Source organism: Thunnus maccoyii, chromosome 16 (genome assembly GCF_910596095.1).
Source record: "Thunnus maccoyii chromosome 16, fThuMac1.1, whole genome shotgun sequence".
Lineage (NCBI taxonomy): Eukaryota > Metazoa > Chordata > Actinopteri > Scombriformes > Scombridae > Thunnus > Thunnus maccoyii.
Window position 1 is genome coordinate 20,465,468 of NC_056548.1, and position 16,972 is coordinate 20,482,439.

Below are 16,972 nucleotides of genomic sequence, written 5' to 3' on the forward strand. Positions count from 1 at the left end.
TAGATGGGATGATGAGATGAGATCATATGTCTTTATGCGAAGGTACTGGTCAAGATGGAAGTATTTAAAGGCATTAGTATGCTTATGCTACTGTTATTTTTCCATATGGCAGCACCATAGTTTTCTCCTGCATAGATTATACAAACACTGCCCTGTTTATACCATACACTATATACATTAAAACATTTAGATGGTGGAGTTTATAGTATTGACATCTGGATTTTTTAAGTTAAATCACTGCCTTTTTGACTTATTTTTGCAATAGATCCTGGTGGCCTTGAGACATCTGCACTTCAAAAACATTGTTCACTGTGACTTGAAGCCTGAGAATGTACTACTGGCCTCCGCAGAGCCCTTTCCTCAGGTAAAAAAAAAAAAAAAAAGCATTCATGTGTTGATACAGGCACCTGTGTGTGTTTGAACTGACCAATTTTGCTGACATCTCCCAGGTAAAGCTGTGTGACTTTGGCTTCGCCCGTATCATCGGTGAGAAGTCTTTCCGGCGGTCGGTAGTGGGCACCCCGGCTTACCTGGCTCCAGAGGTGCTGCGCAGCAAAGGCTACAACCGCTCCTTAGACATGTGGTCAGTGGGAGTCATTGTGTACGTCAGCCTGAGCGGGACATTCCCTTTTAATGAGGACGAGGACATTAATGACCAGATCCAGAATGCTGCCTTTATGTACCCACCTACGCCCTGGAAAGACATCTCTGCAGAGGGTAAGAAGATGTAGATGTTCCCTTCCTTTTATAATCTGGCGCTTAGCTACAGTATGTCCTTTGCTTCCTCTAGTGCTTGGCGGCCTGGTTGCACCTGCAGTTCATTTTCAAACTGATTCTCAGACATGTAGCCCCAGCCGCCCTCCCCACCTACACGTCTGGGCTGTCTGAACTCTACTCTGACTTTTACTTTGTCTGTGGTTTCATATGAATCACTTTCAAATCTCCCTGACTGCCCAAGCTGCAGCTCCTCCCACATACAGTGTGAAAGAATTTACATGGTGAAACAAATGCGGTGTTGATGTTGATATTTAAACATTGGGCCTTTGCTCTGCTTGTTACACACTGTGGCTTTTTATCTGTGGGCTGTGACAACTGTGACATGTGACATTTTGAAAGTAGCATCCGTAAGTTGTTATTGGATGATATATCTTTGGGTGACAGTATTTTTATCATGCATTGAAACATTCTGCACCTTATCACTTTCCCTCACAGCTACAGATCTGATCAATAATCTTCTCCAAGTCAAGATGAGGAAGAGGTACAGCGTTGACAAGTGTCTCAGCCATCCTTGGTTACAGGTGACATATGTATTTATTTCATATATTTTCCATTGGTCCATTTGAAAACAATTATCTGTATTGTCAGCTATCAAATAAAGCTAAAGATGCCAAAAAAAACCCTAAAACACAGTCATTTCTGAACAGATTGTGTCACTGAAGATGTTACATTCCATTAATTTGAAAGTTCATTTCTCTTTTCCTCAGGACTACCAAACATGGCTGGACCTCAGGGAGTTTGAGACGCGGCGAGGCGAGCGCTACATCACCCACGAGAGCGACGACGCACGCTGGGAGGAGTACGCGGACGAGCACAGTCTCGTTTACCCCAAACACTTCATCATGGCTCCTAACTTAGATGACATGGAAGAGGACCCCTAGTGGCACATGGGGCTTACTACACCACATGTATTAAGGAAGAGGATTGTCACAGGGACTTTTCGCATGAAGCTTTGGGAGCGGTGGATTTTCCCTCCGGGACTGTTTGTTGTCGAAACAGAAAGAAGCCCATCAGGTTGAGAATTACTCTCTGGAGGCTTTAGTAGTGGGAAAACCCAACAGAATTTGTAGCATGATGAACTGCTACAAGCAGTAAGCAGATGGAGATGCGTGCCACAGAAACGCATTAAGGAACTGACAGGAGAGAAGAGCGTTCTCCTGCTTTTTGCACGATATCAAAACATTCCATGGATTCGCTCAAGTTCGGTTCATTTCTAAGAACAGTCACAAGCCAAAATACACAAGATGAACTTAATAGTTTACACACATAATTTTGATTAATAATATGTCTCTTTTCTTTATGTGAGAGAGGAGACCAGAGAGACAGAAAGAGAGCTTACCCCAGGAGTAAAGGGCACTTTTCACAAGGGATTTACAGTCTGAGAATTTAACACACATACGTTTTCTTCTCATTTCCGAACAGTTTGTGAGACTGTCCTTTGGCATGAAACTGGAACTATCACATGCATTTGTATGTTTTTTTTTTAATGTATTTAGTAATTGTGGTAGATTTTTGCACTATATTACCATTGAACATAGCAATTGAATAGAAACACTATTCGCTGCTACAGAGAGCATGTCCAGTCTAGGTGCAAAATGTTAAAGAGTAATCAGCAGCTCACACAGCGTTGGCTGCTTCGTCCCATTGATTTTCATCCGACACAAGTTAATTCATACTTAATTCATCAAGAGTATGATCTGTTAGTGGCAGCTAACAGTGTGCAAGGTTTTATCTACTTTCTCCTGGAGAAAGTGACCAACAGACTAGGACCAAATATGTTGTCAAATCTGAAAAAAAAAACAAGCTAAACAAAAACTATTCATTTCAGTGTTTCCAAGCTCTTTTTCTTTTTGTGAAATTGTGAATTTCTTCAGTGTGATAAAAGACCGTAAACCCCGAACTGTCAGTAAATGCAATAATGGAGCCAATCCTTCTATTCAGTATGAGGCTAAAACCAGCAATGGACTCTATGTTAGAGCATCATGTTTCTATGTACCCTGTTTTGTACTTTGGCAGTATTTTTGAATGTGACTTTCCAATTTTGGAATATGCTCTGTAAGCATCTGAAGGCCAACCTAGGTTTTACATAGAACAAAATATTGGTGTCCATTTCCTTTGGAAGCTAATTGTGTGTATTATGCTGTCTGGACTATTTCAACAGCCCGTTTGTCTAGATAGTAAAAGTTTAAATTACAACTTGGTTCACATGGGAGTTTATTGAACTACAGTTTTGTAGTTTGCTCTATTGGTGTGTTTTGGGAGTACATTCCTGTGTCCTGTTGTCCTTTTCCTGTCTTTGTTGCCGCTGGATTGGCAGGTGTCAATGTTTTGTATATTTCAGTACATACCAATGGAATAAAAACCCAACTTCTTAACTGAGAAGGAAAATTATTTCTTAAAGGTCTGACTGTCTTTCTTTTCATGCCTCTATGCCAAACTCGACCTAAGAATAGATTTTGAATTTGTGTGCCCCTGCATGCATACACGCATAAGATGGCTCATAATTTTGTAAGTTGCATCATGATGAGTGAGTGAGTGTGTAGTGGTTACATATGTCAGATCCCGTTCTCAGCAGCTGGATGTGATTGTTGCACCACACCGAGCAGTTTGCCGGGCCGGTCGCTCACCACAAGGCAGTAATGACATGGTTAAAGAGGGTGGTGGTGATGTGCGGGTTTGTGGAAGACTTTGAAATCGCTCATGATAAATGCTATCATGGAATCCCTTCAAGTATCAAACGGGTGTTCAACTCCAGCAGTATGAATAAAATGTCTTATTTTTGGATTGTACTTCTGAATAGGCCTATTGTTTGAAGGTGCAGTTCACCATAAACTACAGAGAGTGGACAGCTGTCATTAATTTACCTAAATCTGTGAAGTGCGCTTTCCTTGATTCCTCTACCAATGTTCATTGCTCCGAGATACTGGCCGACCACTGTTAGCAATCATGGCTAGCATTATTGCAGTGCTATCTTCTAATAGCCACTGATGAGAAGTTGAAAATACTCTTTTTTTTTCTCTCTCTCTCTCTCTAAACGATATTCAATACTGCTCTCCTTTATCTGTTTCGTCTGAATGATTTCAAGATGTGGACTTCCTTTGCAGGCCAGATGACCCCATTAACCCCTGTGGGGGGAGACAGAGGCATTTATACACCGAACAGACCCAAACACAAGAGTTCACTGAGTTGGTCGAAACATTCAGCAGTGAATGAAGTAAACCCAACCTGCCCACCATATCACATAATTTAGAATAGATTGTGTTAGTAAAATCTAAATATATAATTTAGAAAGAGGTGAAATCTAGAGAGTAATCTAGAAGACAAGAAGTAAGAGCAAAACTCCCTGAAAAGTAAGGTGCAATGTCTCCCTCCTCTGGTTGGACAGATGTAAAAGTTTTACTAATTCATGTCTTTCTTAAAAAGCATAGATATCATGCTGTGTAGATATATGTGTTCTATTTAACATTAAAACAGTACCTCACCTTAGTGAGAAGATATATTTAAAGCCCCCCTTGATGTGAAAATGTGTTATGGCTTAAGAAAAGCTTATGGTTGCTTCACTTGGATATTTGATCGTCTCTGTGCAGAATGATGTATGTGCAGAGTTTGATACTGGGGTGATAATAGGCTGTTTTCACATTCATCTGCTGAAGGAGGAAAGTTCCTCTGAGTTGACTTAAGTCTCAGTTTAACGTATGTATGTTTGTGACAAGCTGATCCTGGTCCAATACACGAGTGTGACGTGGAAACTGGAAGCCTTCAGTACATATTCACAGAGGAAGGACCTTTCAGTAAAGTAGGAGACATCTTGTGTCCAACAGTTAAATGTCTGAAATGAGAAATATTTGCATATAAATAGATTCTGCTTAAGAAATCAAACTTTTTGTGGACAAAACACGTGAGACACAAATTGTTATTTAAAGCAGGGGGATTTTTATATGTCTTAAAATATGGCTGGAGAGGATCTTTAAACTTGCTTGCTGTAGTTTTTATATGCATACTTCAGAATGAGTTTACAATACCTCAATTGGTGCTCTCTAATGGCAAGTTTAAATTATAATGAATATAATTACATGACATTATGGGCCTATAAATGAGTCATATCGGGGCCATGTCATGCCTTGTGTCATTTGGGGACACTGCATGAATTAGTATTCTTGGCCTGTATTCACTGAGAAAGCAGTTCTCTGTGCTGCCAGAAGGTGTCAGTCTCTGTAGGTTAATTCAGTGAAACTGTAGTAGAACAGTTTTTCTGTGAGTTCTTTGATCTGACACAATATGTGAGGTGAAGCCTTTGGACCTTCATAGGGCATCAGATATTTTATCTTTAGGTCATGCGCAACAGTGCACTGTTGTCTACAAAAGTTAGAAATGACCTGTGCAGATACCTGAATACAAAAGTCTTCCACATGTTACAAAATACATGTGGATACTCCATGAGTATCTCCTTTGAGGTGAACCTTAGAGCATCTTTGAAAATTTGATACAGAATTAACATGAATCAAGATTGTTCTATCAGATACGTATTAGAAATTACATCTGCTGAAGGATCAGAGACAGCGATCTTTCTTTGTTGCCCTGATCCTGGGGTCTGTGTATATTTGTTGAGTGGCTTTGCCTGGTAGCTTCTCGGCAGGTCTCTCATCACCTCAAGGGGAGGTCTGTGTGTCACGCATCCCCCCCCCCCCCCAACTCCTCTCCTCCATGTCTTCCACTTCTCCTCTCTACTCCATACTGGGTATCCATGGGCTCCAGACCAAACAAGCAAACAAACAGAACAACAGAAAAACCCATCACTTGGACAAGGTTGGTCTGGGCTTGGGGAGAGATGGGGAGAGATCTTGTTTGCTTTCTGGGCCAGTTCCATTTCACTCTGATGGCAGAGAAGGCCTCCCAGGACACAACTACCCACACTTCTGTTTGACTTCCGGGGGGGGGGGATCAAGGTGGTCCTCAGCACTGACACATCATGTTCCGACCTAATACACAGCTGACTGCAGCCACGGGCTTGTAGCCTTTACCTAAGCTGGCCCTGTACTCTTTAGCTGTGGTCTTGGCCTTTATCTGAGGGGCTTGTTGGTGTGGCATTCACTAGTGGCCTTTCATCCACACAACACTGTGTTTCAGTCATGACCTGTAAATAAAGTGATTCATTTGACTTAAAAATAGTGACTCCACATATACATGTACGTTTGTAAATTGCAGACTTGCTCTGTTCCCTCTTCATCAACTCAGTGCCCTCTGTCTGTAACTGATTACAACCCACACAGAGGCCAGACTGCTTTACTTTTGCTTCTTGTGTCCTTGATGAAGGGCACAAATCCCAAAAAACACTCTATCTGCAATCTCTAATACAATCTCACAGCACACGATGTATTTTCCCAATCTGTTTTTCCACATTAAGAACCTGGTGACAAATGAATGCAACTACAGAGGGCATTTATACCTTATTGAAGATGTCCAAAATGTGGTGAATGGTTGAGAAAAATTCTCCTGCGTGTTTACCTGTTGCCTAATTATTTGAATCATTTTTTCCATTTGCAGGGAATTTCAGGGTATGCTGGTGAGTCATGAAGCAAGAGTATTAGACAGTGTATTGCAGAAAAAAAGGTCAAATCTATGTGTGTGGTTGCTGTTAGGAACATCAAGTCATTCTTTTGTTGTAAAAGCCACGTAGAGAGGAAATGAAAGCTGGAAATGGTTTCCTAGTCTGGGAAAATGCAGATGAGCTACATAGGTATGTTTGATTTGCTGACTCCAGCTGTGCCTGGAGAATTCCCTTGACCCATCCTATGGACTGGTTGCTGTGTGAGGCCACATGTACCCCTGTTGCAAAGCAGGCAGGCGCAATACGCAACCCCCCCCCCCCCCGAAAGGGCTGGCCATTGAACTCTCAGGCAAGTGGCAATATTTGCTCACCTGAAATACACACATCTTGCCAATTGGGGTCGGGGTGGGCCAGGGACTGGGGAAGGACCCCTTGATGCAGCTGTGGCCCAGAGAAAGACCAGACCAGGAAGTTTTGCGGTGCACAAGGGTGGGGGCTCTCTTGGCGGGGGGCTGTTTAGCGGTGGCGGCCCTATTGTGTCTTAAAGGAGGCAGGGACCATATTTGTTCGGAGCTGCAGGAGGCTGATGAGGTGCTAATCTGTTGAGTGGCTGTGTCATTGGGCCTCTGTTCCCAATAGCCTGTTAGCTGTCAGGGCCTGTAAAAAAGGCACAATTTACGGGCCCCAGGCCAGGACTCAGCCATCGGTGTCCACGGGTAAGCAAACACAGATTGGACACTTATGTTGTTGCTCTGGTAGGGCAGGCTTTACCACCAGGCTCCTGGGGTGACACGTAGGCAGCTCCTTTTCAGCCCTCTTCATGAGCTGTCGGCCCCCTCTATGCTCCTCTGTAAACACTACAAATTAGCCATCTGCATATGGATGGGCCTTCAGTCCATACAGGAAGGAGACAACTACCCTGGTAGAAGATATAGGCTCTCCTCTAATGCAGACCAGATATAAATTCTCCACTATCAGCTTTTAATTTCTATCCCCATGCATACGAAACAAGGATAGCATTCAGGCACAGATATGCCAGAGACGTGTCCCTGCTCAAGAGAGTGTGAGATTTTGTTGTATATGGTGCTCTGAAGCATGAGGCTAATGAAAGCGCAGGGCTGGCCAGTTGTCTGCGATGGGTTCGGGTCAGCAGTCAGAGGTAATCCCAAACTTGAATTTCCCCATCAGCCTGGAATACAGATAAGACAGCAGCAGATATAAACCTCACTGACTGACTGACTGATGGAAAAAGGAAATGGACCAAAAGCCTCTGTCAGATGTAGAGCTGAGATGTGTGTGTGCATGTTTTCTCAAGAGGTCTCAGAGAGGGTTGCAGCCCAGCAGATTTGAGGAAATTGAGCATTGTGGTGATCAGATGAAGATATTGTATTGGAGATTGCTACAATATCTGGATTACACCTCTATTTCATACCATTATATCAATTCAAAACTAGATTAAAATGGTTGAGCCATTAACTGTCATGAAGAGGATGCTACTACTAGGTTATGTCAATGTCCCTTGAGTCAGTTAGGATTAGAAAGACCATTACTGATACGCAACTTTTTAATCATCAGGCCGGGTTTGCCCTCTCGTCCGCTTTGATGGGGATCTTGACAGCATGGTGGCCGAGTGTGAACGGCAATAGCTCATCATGGATTATGGCATGGGCTTGATTGTAGTGATATTTAGACACAGAGCTTCCCATGGGAGCCTGGCACTTTAATTAACATAGCACTACTGCCCCCCTCCTGTTTTAATTGCCTTCAGTCTGTGATTAAATGTGTATTGACTCTGCAGTTGGTCCACTAATGAATAACAATGTGCTGATTTGGTGATATTAAATCTTTTGGCTCTAATACACATCCTATCCACGTTGCTTAGAAAGTTCAGACAGATACTAGAAGGAGACATCTGAGCGGATCTATGTCAGAGAGGGGGGTGTATATAATGTAAAAAATATATCATATATGCACATGAACCATAGAGTTTTTCATTTGTGTTAATTTTTCAATCAATCACTTGTTTCTTTTAGCTTTTTTAAACCTGGTAGAAACATATTTAATCTATCTAAACCATTTCATATTGAAATATATTCAATCTTACCTAAAATTGGGTCTCTTTCTAATAATGTATCCTTTATAAAGAGCGTATATGCTGCAACTAAATACTTTATTAATGATTAATAAATCATTTACTAATCCTTTATAAATTGGTTCTGAGCCATTAAAAAGAATAAATTCCCACTGTCATGTGTTTATCCTTTCTATTTGGTTATCACACGGTTATAAATGTTAGTAAACCTTCAATAAATGCTCATGGGTTTCTCTCTTTCAAATTAGCCATCAGGTCTGCAGTTATAAATGTTAATATGTTGTTATTAAATAGATTTCAATCCTTCTGCAGCCATTTCCTAGAAAATACTCTGACCAGTCAGAGGTAAATTTCACAAGCTGGCAATCTAAAAGTTGGTCTTATTAGTGGATGATGACCGATCTATAAAGCATTATATTATATAAATAAAAACATCAGTTATAACTTATAAACCACTTAATATAGGATGCCTTATCAGGAAGCAGGTTTTAAGAATGTAAAAGTTTATATTGTAACCATCTGAGCTCCTAAAGACTAATTTAGTACACATGCATTCTTTAGTGTCATCTGATCTGTGCATCTCATGGGATCCCACCTTCCGTATTCTACCCCTGTGGTCCTATAGATAAACTGTCACCTTGTTTGATAAATGAAGGGCAGCGGTCAACATCGGCTCCTTTAACATGACAACAAGAAAGAAGTATTGAATCTGCAATGCCCTGGATACAGTCAACATAAAACATATCGAATGGCATTCCTCCCCACATTCCTCTCAATATCAAAAGGTGCGTATTTGTGGATATCCTTAGTCCGTTTACGCCTGTGTTTGCGCCCTGACCCACTGGGGCCAGTGCAATAACTTTGGACTCCCTCCCACTGCATCTCGTTGCAATGACCACTCTCAGTTTTTATTTAGCTGGCTTGTGTGCCTTCCCAGTCCAGCCGCTTTTCAGATTCATTTCCAGGTAAACACAGTGTGGCCAGCCACAAACCTGCGGCCAACAGGCGTTGTCACAGCTGTGGCAGATAATGGCAAGTCCAAACTCCAGCCTGGCTCTGGAATGTTTACTGTCACCACAGGCAAGTTGGCAGCAAACATTTTTTTTCTCCAGCACTTTCTAAGAGGAAGACTCTCTCGTTATTAATTTTATTTTGATGAATTACATGCTTAACCCTTTGCCCTGTGCTGCTTTGTTGGACACTGAGAAGGATACAAAGCCACAAAAAAAGGACATTCTTAAGTGAATCTTTAAATTTCAGTTGGAAAAAAAAATCCTCACTTTGAAAGTTGAAACTTGAAGTTAACACAATCCTGCCAACAACTCCTGGGTGTTTGAAGGAATGTTCGAAAAGGTCCGCCTTCCTCTCACAGAGCAGGGAGCACCCTGTTTCCATCCCCCTTGCCCTGCACCTAAGAAATCCTCCCAGACACCCAACAGCATCTCAGAAAACCAGGCCTTGTAGTGTTGTTTTAAGCCTTTGCACATGCAGGTGTTGCACTTTCACTGCTTTTACTGACTCATTAAACTTTCAGCACTTTGTGTTTGCCCTTGCAATAACCAGTAAAGGAATGACACCTGAATGTGTGAAATGTAACACTGATCATCATGGAGGCTAATTGATCAACAAAGTGGCAGATCTAGCCTGAGATGAGCAGAGGTGTAGGGCACACCACCATTGAGAGTATGTCAACTTACACAATGTGCTTTTTCCTTTTTTGAGAGCAAGAAAATGCAATTCTGTTCTCATTTTGAGTGTATGCCATGGATTATATGAACAGGAACCAGAGAACAGAATGATCCACAATAAATGCAATAGCAGTTTGCGTCGTAGCGACTCCAATAATGACTGTGATGCATTTAGAATCACATCCAGTCAATGTGCTGTAATGAACTATTAGGTGCGAGACTCTGGGGTTTTAGCCTTTTATATTGTCTCACTTGCCAATAAGCCAGTCAAATTTAACATTATTGAACAGAAGGGCTGAACAGAGGCAAATAAATGTCTATGACTAGTAGTTTACACGGTTGGTTGCTATAGCAATGCAGCAAATTCTTCACCTGTAGCTAAAACTTTCCACATACATAATAACAAGGGCTTCACATAACTTTAACTTCACAAATCTTTCTCCACATATCACATGTTTATTAAAAATAAAAGGCTTAAAAAAAGAAAGCCTTATAATTCTTGTCTTTTCATCACACATTAATTGATGGGTCAGAAAATCGTGCTGCTGTTCACCTCCATTTGCATTCATTTCAAAATCCTGCATTTCTGCAACATTAGCAGAAATCATCTCACATCCAAACATAAAGAGTCATTGATGAATCATTTCCACCACCAATGGAGGTAAATGAATTGTACAATTTCTTGGCATGTTGTAGTTGCAAATACGGATGAAGGAAATTTTAAATAGTTAGAATTAAAGTAAGAGTTGTTATACAAGCTCTTGATGATCTACCCTTGTGATATCTTTAACATGATCACACCATCCCCACTAACATTTTGTTTGTTGTTGTGCACAAAGCTTATAAAAAATGGCTTTGTATAAAAAAAAAAAATCTTTATGAGTGATGCTTGATATTTCCTGCAATGACAAGCCAAACAGGAAATATTAAAGAGCCAAGTTACTGTTATTTAGAGTATGAGACACAGGCTAGACTTTGTCAAACTGACACCCAATGATCTCCCATTACAGCTGGTGTCTGACACTAACTGGCAGAAGACAGTTGAGAGTCAAATAAAAGGATTTATCTCCAACATGACAGCACAGTGTTTGACAATTTTGATATACCCCATGTGAAAAAGGTAGATATAATAAAGGGATACCCTGTATATGAGCAGAAAATTACACCAGATGTGAAAAAACAAAAATATACAATCGATAGAGCAACTGCATGTGGCACTTTTTGTTTTTTGACTAAACCCCAAATGTGACCTTCACCCATGTGAGGGGACTTGGGCAGGTTGATGATTAACCATGGAATTAGCAACATGTCTCATTCAGGAACATAATGTCATACAGGTCAAGGACCATTTGAAAATACTGAGGATTTGGTTTCTGTAACTTTGGAATAACCACACGTACGCCTTCCATTTCAAGCTATCAATTAGCTTATTCTTTACTAACACCCAAGAACAAAATAAGGAAATATCTACCAGGAGATTTTAGGTCAGTTCAGTGTCATAAATTTTCTGACATTGCCAAACATCACACAGGCTTGTGTAACACACATAAATGTTGACAATTTAGGCTTATTTTTGTATGAAACAGAATAAGTGTGAAACTGAGATGTTTCATATTTTAAAATATTAACATATATTGCATTATTCATGAATGTATGAGATATTTTACATGAAGACCTACAAATACAACTGTTTTCAACACTTTGAAATATCTGCCCATAAAAATACATAATTGTTAGATGATTATTTCTTTCCAACTTTTTTATCATTATGAATATATTTCCTTTTTATTAACAATAATATATGTATTTATAATAATAATAAAAAAAACTTGTACTGACGGACTCAAGCCGAGAAAGCTCTCCGCCGGTGCAATCCCCAATCCTCAAACACACAGAGCTTTTTCTCATGATCTCATTTCCAAGTTAAGCAGACTGTGTTAGTCCCTCGTCAACAAGACAGGTTTACTCGCCTTTACTAATGGGGCTCTATACTGATAGTTATGCTCTTGCGTAAATATGCAGTCAAATAGATGTACAACCACTGACACGTGGCTGGCACCGGACTGTAGCCTCACCTTGATGTTTGTGTCATACAAATACTGTACAAGCTGCGAGAATTAAGGGCCTCAACACCGCGGGGCCCGGCCCGGCTGATAGCCTGCAGAGACGGTGGATAAAGACATTTAAGTAAACTTTCATCATTTATAAAGCGTCATTAAAAAAACATACGAGCAAAAATGAATCTACCTACTATCACGCATACTCTGAACTGCCATTATTAGGATGAATATGCACTGTATATTCAATTCAGCAGATAAAAACGGAGGGGAGATTAGTCTGGGAGTTGATTGCTTCCACTGCATCCCTGTTTACTCTGGCTTGAATTATTCTCAGATCCATTTAGTGCCAAAAAACACTGAGAAAATGTACACAAATTCCATCGATTTAAAATTCTTCACACACGCTTTATTTGAAAGAATCAGGTTGTCCTGTGTGCCACAAACAGAGCCAGTTGGAGACAATAACCGAGAGAGGGCGCTCTGAAGCTATGCACTAACACTAATTAAAGCATTTAGAAACAGTAATTCAGTAGACTGGGTCCAGACATCTCTTATTCTGGGCAAAAAAGCTCATATTCACAGAATGGAAGGCGACCACCCCAAGACCAGCCAGTGTGTGCTTCTCTTATCTGGGTGTTGTAGCAGCCCATGAGGGTCTCTCTTTTAGACCAGGTGGAGAAATTTTATGCTAAGTGGGCGAATTACAGCTCCTTCATTATAAGACCCTGAGGCCTCTGTATATGTGTTAAGACATCGGCTCAAATCCCTAAGAACCATCTAGACCTGTGACTCTCTATGTGCTGTGTTTAACTATTTAGTTGTTTATTTTCTCTTCATTTGAATTCTCTTTTTGCGCGTGTTAGTCTCAGTGTTGTCTACTGTTCAGACATATAATTGTGAAACCTTGTTTCTATGCCATGTGTCCTGTTTCTCAGTTCATACATTACATAAAAAAACAGTAATTCAGTCATGTAGGTTAATATAAGAGGATAAAATGTCGCCTTTTGCTAATATTGGCGACATTGGCTCTGTAGAAGCCAACAGCTCTTAATTAGAACATAGTTGAATAACAGCTGGGGAGAAGTGAGGATATTCTTAACTGGATTCACTGTAATATAAGCCGTTTTAAACCATTTGAATGGACCACAGCAGTCTATGGCCCTCATCAAGCCTTAAGATCATAATTATCTGCAGGTTAAAGCTGCAGGCGTTTAAAAATATAATATTACAACTGAGTATCTCATTCACAGCTGAATATACCTCCTGGTTGAAGCCTGACTGACTTTATACAGCAACAGAACACTGATAATACGACACTTTATTAATTAATGGCTGCTTTTAACTAAATGTATTCCTTAAAACGCATTCTACTACGTCTCTCTTTAGGAATATTTAATTCTTAAACGTTTTCAAGCTCTTTAACAGTGTTGTTGGTGTAAAATTATTAACAGTTACATATAGGCTTAGGATATAAATTCATTGAACGCAGCACAATAAAAAATGATTTTAGCTCAGTTGAAGTGGAATAAGCACGTTGGAGGATGTGCGTAATGAAAAGCACACCAAGGAAGAGCGCCAAACATTCCTCTTTTTTTTTAGCTTTTTTTTTTTTTGACTCAGACGAAATACAATAAGATTAGTTTATAATGAAGCTTTTCATATGAAACTGTTCTTTTCAGTCAGCGCAGGTGTACAATTGGGGTGGGGGTGGGGGGGAAGCTTGAGGAGTCTCACGCCTAGGTGCGAGGAGATTATTCAAATAGGGCCCAAGGCGTAGAAGTAGGGATTGGAGGCTTGCCTAGCGCACAGAGCTATATCACAGCGTTAACAGGCAGCACGGAGCGTCATTTGAACTCCAGTCACTGACAGACGCATTTCACGGCTGGCTCCATAAGACACACATGCGCCAGTCTTTGACGAAGGGACACACCGACGACCCAAATACACTCAGTGGTCCCCAGTCACCTGCTATTAGAGAGACTTTTGGCTTTTCCTCTGCTGGGAGACGCTTTGTGAAAGTCCTCCATGATGCTTGGAGCAGTTAAAATGGAAGGACACGAACACACCGACTGGAGCACCTACTACGGAGAGCCCGAGGTGGGTACCTTAAATATATATTTTTTCCCGTCTAAAGCCGATCCCATTTTATACAACTCAATATTAGCCCTGAGATAATATTAACTTTGTGATCAAATATTGACTTGAGGCGCCTCCAAATCCTCCCCCATCTCCACGCAGCGCACTATCCTAACAAAGTTGCTTGACATGTAGGGGGGGAAACTTTTCACTCGGATTATAATTCATAAGTCTATACGTATCTTTACTAAATCAGATGATTTTTTTTGTCATGTTTCCACTCAACAAACATTTGAGCTGTTTGATTTTGGGGAGATTGATTTAAATATTTGTGATGCAGTCGCGTTTTTTTTTGTGTGCGAGCACAGTTCTATATTAGGTGTCAACATTTTTCAGCGACATTGTACATTTTTAGTGAATTATCTGCATCATTTACTTGCCATAGCCTAACAATGGCATTACATACATGCTTCAATACATGCAGCTGTATTTTTTTTTAAAAAAAAAATTGAAACAATTTCTCGCGAGGGCAAACGCCGATACTGTAACAGTTACTGTAATGTATTTATGTCATTCACTGAAGCCCGCATGGCTTACAAGACACTACAAAACATAACAAACAAGAGCTATAACATAATGAGAGCGAAAGAACGAATACAGCTCTATATATATGTCAATCAATGTCAAACCAAATATAAACGCAATCCTGCTCCTTAAACATTACAGCTATAGAATTTAAGACATATCTGAGACACAGCTTGTGCCTTTAACATATCAAACATGCTCATACGCATTTAACACAAACTGAGCTAGGTTTATAAAACCATGTGGACATTTACGAGGCAGTGCGCATTAAAATAATGCTTAATTTATTTTAAATTAATGCTATCATTCTGCTTTTATTAAGGTTAAAGAAAAACTAAAACGTGTGTTTAACAATTACAGTTGTATTTATTCCTGTAATGTTTGTGCCAGATGAAACTGATGAGTGTCTCTTTCCCTCTCTGACAGTGCTACACCTCGGTTGGCAACATGAACACGGGCCTGGGAATGAACTCTATGAATACCTACATGAGCATGTCCGGCATGAGCACCACTGCCAACATGACGGCCAACTCCATGAACATGTCATACGTCAACACGGGCATGAGCCCCTCCATGACCGGCATGTCACCGGGCACCGGAGCCATGAACGGAATGGGCGCAGGCATGACGGCCATGAGCGCAGCCCTGAGCCCCAGTATGAGTCCAATGACCGCGCAGCCCGCGTCTATGAACGCCCTGACATCCTACACCAACATGAACGCCATGAGCCCCATATACGGACAGTCTAACATCAACAGGTCCAGAGACCCTAAGACCTACCGCAGGAGCTACACACACGCCAAACCCCCGTATTCCTACATTTCCCTCATCACCATGGCCATCCAGCAGTCTCCCAGTAAGATGCTGACTCTGGCCGAGATCTACCAGTGGATAATGGACCTCTTCCCTTTTTACCGACAAAACCAGCAGCGCTGGCAGAACTCCATTCGCCACTCTTTGTCGTTCAATGACTGTTTCCTCAAGGTGCCGAGGTCCCCGGATAAACCCGGGAAAGGCTCCTTTTGGACTCTCCACCCGGACTCCGGGAACATGTTTGAGAACGGCTGCTACCTGAGGAGGCAGAAGCGCTTCAAGTGCGACAAGAAGACCATGAAGGATCCCGGCCGTAAAGGGGGAGACGGCGGCTCCTCCAACAGCAGCTCAGAGAGCTGCAACGGCAACGAGTCGCCGCACTCCAACTCCTCTTCCAGCGAACACAAAAGGTCCCTGTCGGACATGAAGACGAGCCAGGCCCTGAGCCCGGAGCACGCGGCAGCTTCCCCGGTGTCTCAGGGGCAGCACCTCATGTCTCAGCATCACTCGGTCCTTGCGCACGAAGCGCACCTGAAGCCGGAGCACCACTACTCCTTCAACCACCCCTTCTCCATCAATAACCTCATGTCTTCGGAGCAGCAGCATCACAAAATGGACCTAAAGACTTACGAGCAGGTGATGCATTACTCCGGCTATGGCTCCCCCATGGCCGGGGCTCTTTCCATGGGCCCCATGGCTGGGAAAGCCGGTCTGGATTCTTCATCCATACCTGACACAACTTACTATCAAGGCGTCTATTCCAGGCCAATCATGAATTCCTCATAAACTTTTAACCCTTCCATCCGAAATGGACTTTGTTCCCCTTCAATTTGTACATTTGTAAAAACAAAAAAATATAGACTTTGTGTACAATATGTATTTCAAATATTTTTGACGTTTCCCACCGTTTTAGTTGTCGAGTTTGTTAGTAGCCTAATTATTTTGAGAGGATGTTGATAATTATAATTAAAAGTAATGATAATGTGACGAGATCTGTTGAAGTCGGCTTCAGGAATGGACCCCAAAGACAACAACAACAACAACAACAACAACAACAACAACAACAACAACTTGCTGTAAAATAGCCTACATCTGCGTAACTGGATTCCGAAATGAATTTAAATGCCTCGCAGGATTTCTTCAATCATTTGTGTAATTCCTATTTATGGCTTGTATATGTGTATTCTTGTAGTGACAAGAGCAGAATCTATATTAAAGTGTTATTGGTTTTGTTTCTGAAAATGATGTGTTGACCATTATTATTATTATTATTATTATTATTATTATTATTATTATTATTATTATTATTATTATTATTATTATAGTAGTAGTA

The 16,972-nt window shown here is 41.2% G+C and overlaps 2 protein-coding genes across 4 annotated transcripts in view; both read left to right on the plus strand.

Moving 5' to 3' along the window:
• The window catches only part of prkd3 (protein kinase D3), a 37,806-nt gene extending 34,638 nt beyond the window's left edge, over window positions 1–3,168 (plus strand). For all 3 annotated transcript variants that reach the window (XM_042388723.1, XM_042388722.1, XM_042388721.1), the window contains 4 exons: window positions 266–364; window positions 450–717; window positions 1,213–1,298; window positions 1,485–3,168. In XM_042388723.1, the coding sequence (XP_042244657.1) occupies window positions 266–364; window positions 450–717; window positions 1,213–1,298; window positions 1,485–1,658 (627 nt within the window). In that variant the 3' untranslated portion in view covers window positions 1,659–3,168. The remainder of the gene's footprint in view (window positions 1–265; window positions 365–449; window positions 718–1,212; window positions 1,299–1,484) is intronic.
• A 10,788-nt stretch (window positions 3,169–13,956) lies between these two features.
• Window positions 13,957–16,692, plus strand: foxa2 (forkhead box A2). Its single transcript, XM_042388678.1, has 2 exons — window positions 13,957–14,262; window positions 15,253–16,692. The coding sequence occupies exons 1-2, from the start codon at window positions 14,191–14,193 to the stop codon at window positions 16,423–16,425; spliced, it is 1,245 nt and encodes a 414-aa protein (XP_042244612.1). The 5' UTR covers window positions 13,957–14,190; the 3' UTR covers window positions 16,426–16,692.
• The last annotated feature ends 280 nt before the right edge of the window (window positions 16,693–16,972 follow it).

Excerpts from the sequence above, each read along its gene's own strand:
- foxa2 (XM_042388678.1), top strand. The coding sequence starts at position 14,191 with ATGATGCTTGGAGCAGTTAAAATGGAAGGACACGAACACACCGACTGG. Across the intron at positions 14,263-15,252 it reads CCTACTACGGAGAGCCCGAG|TGCTACACCTCGGTTGGCAA; the intron begins GTGGGTACCTTA and ends CCTCTCTGACAG.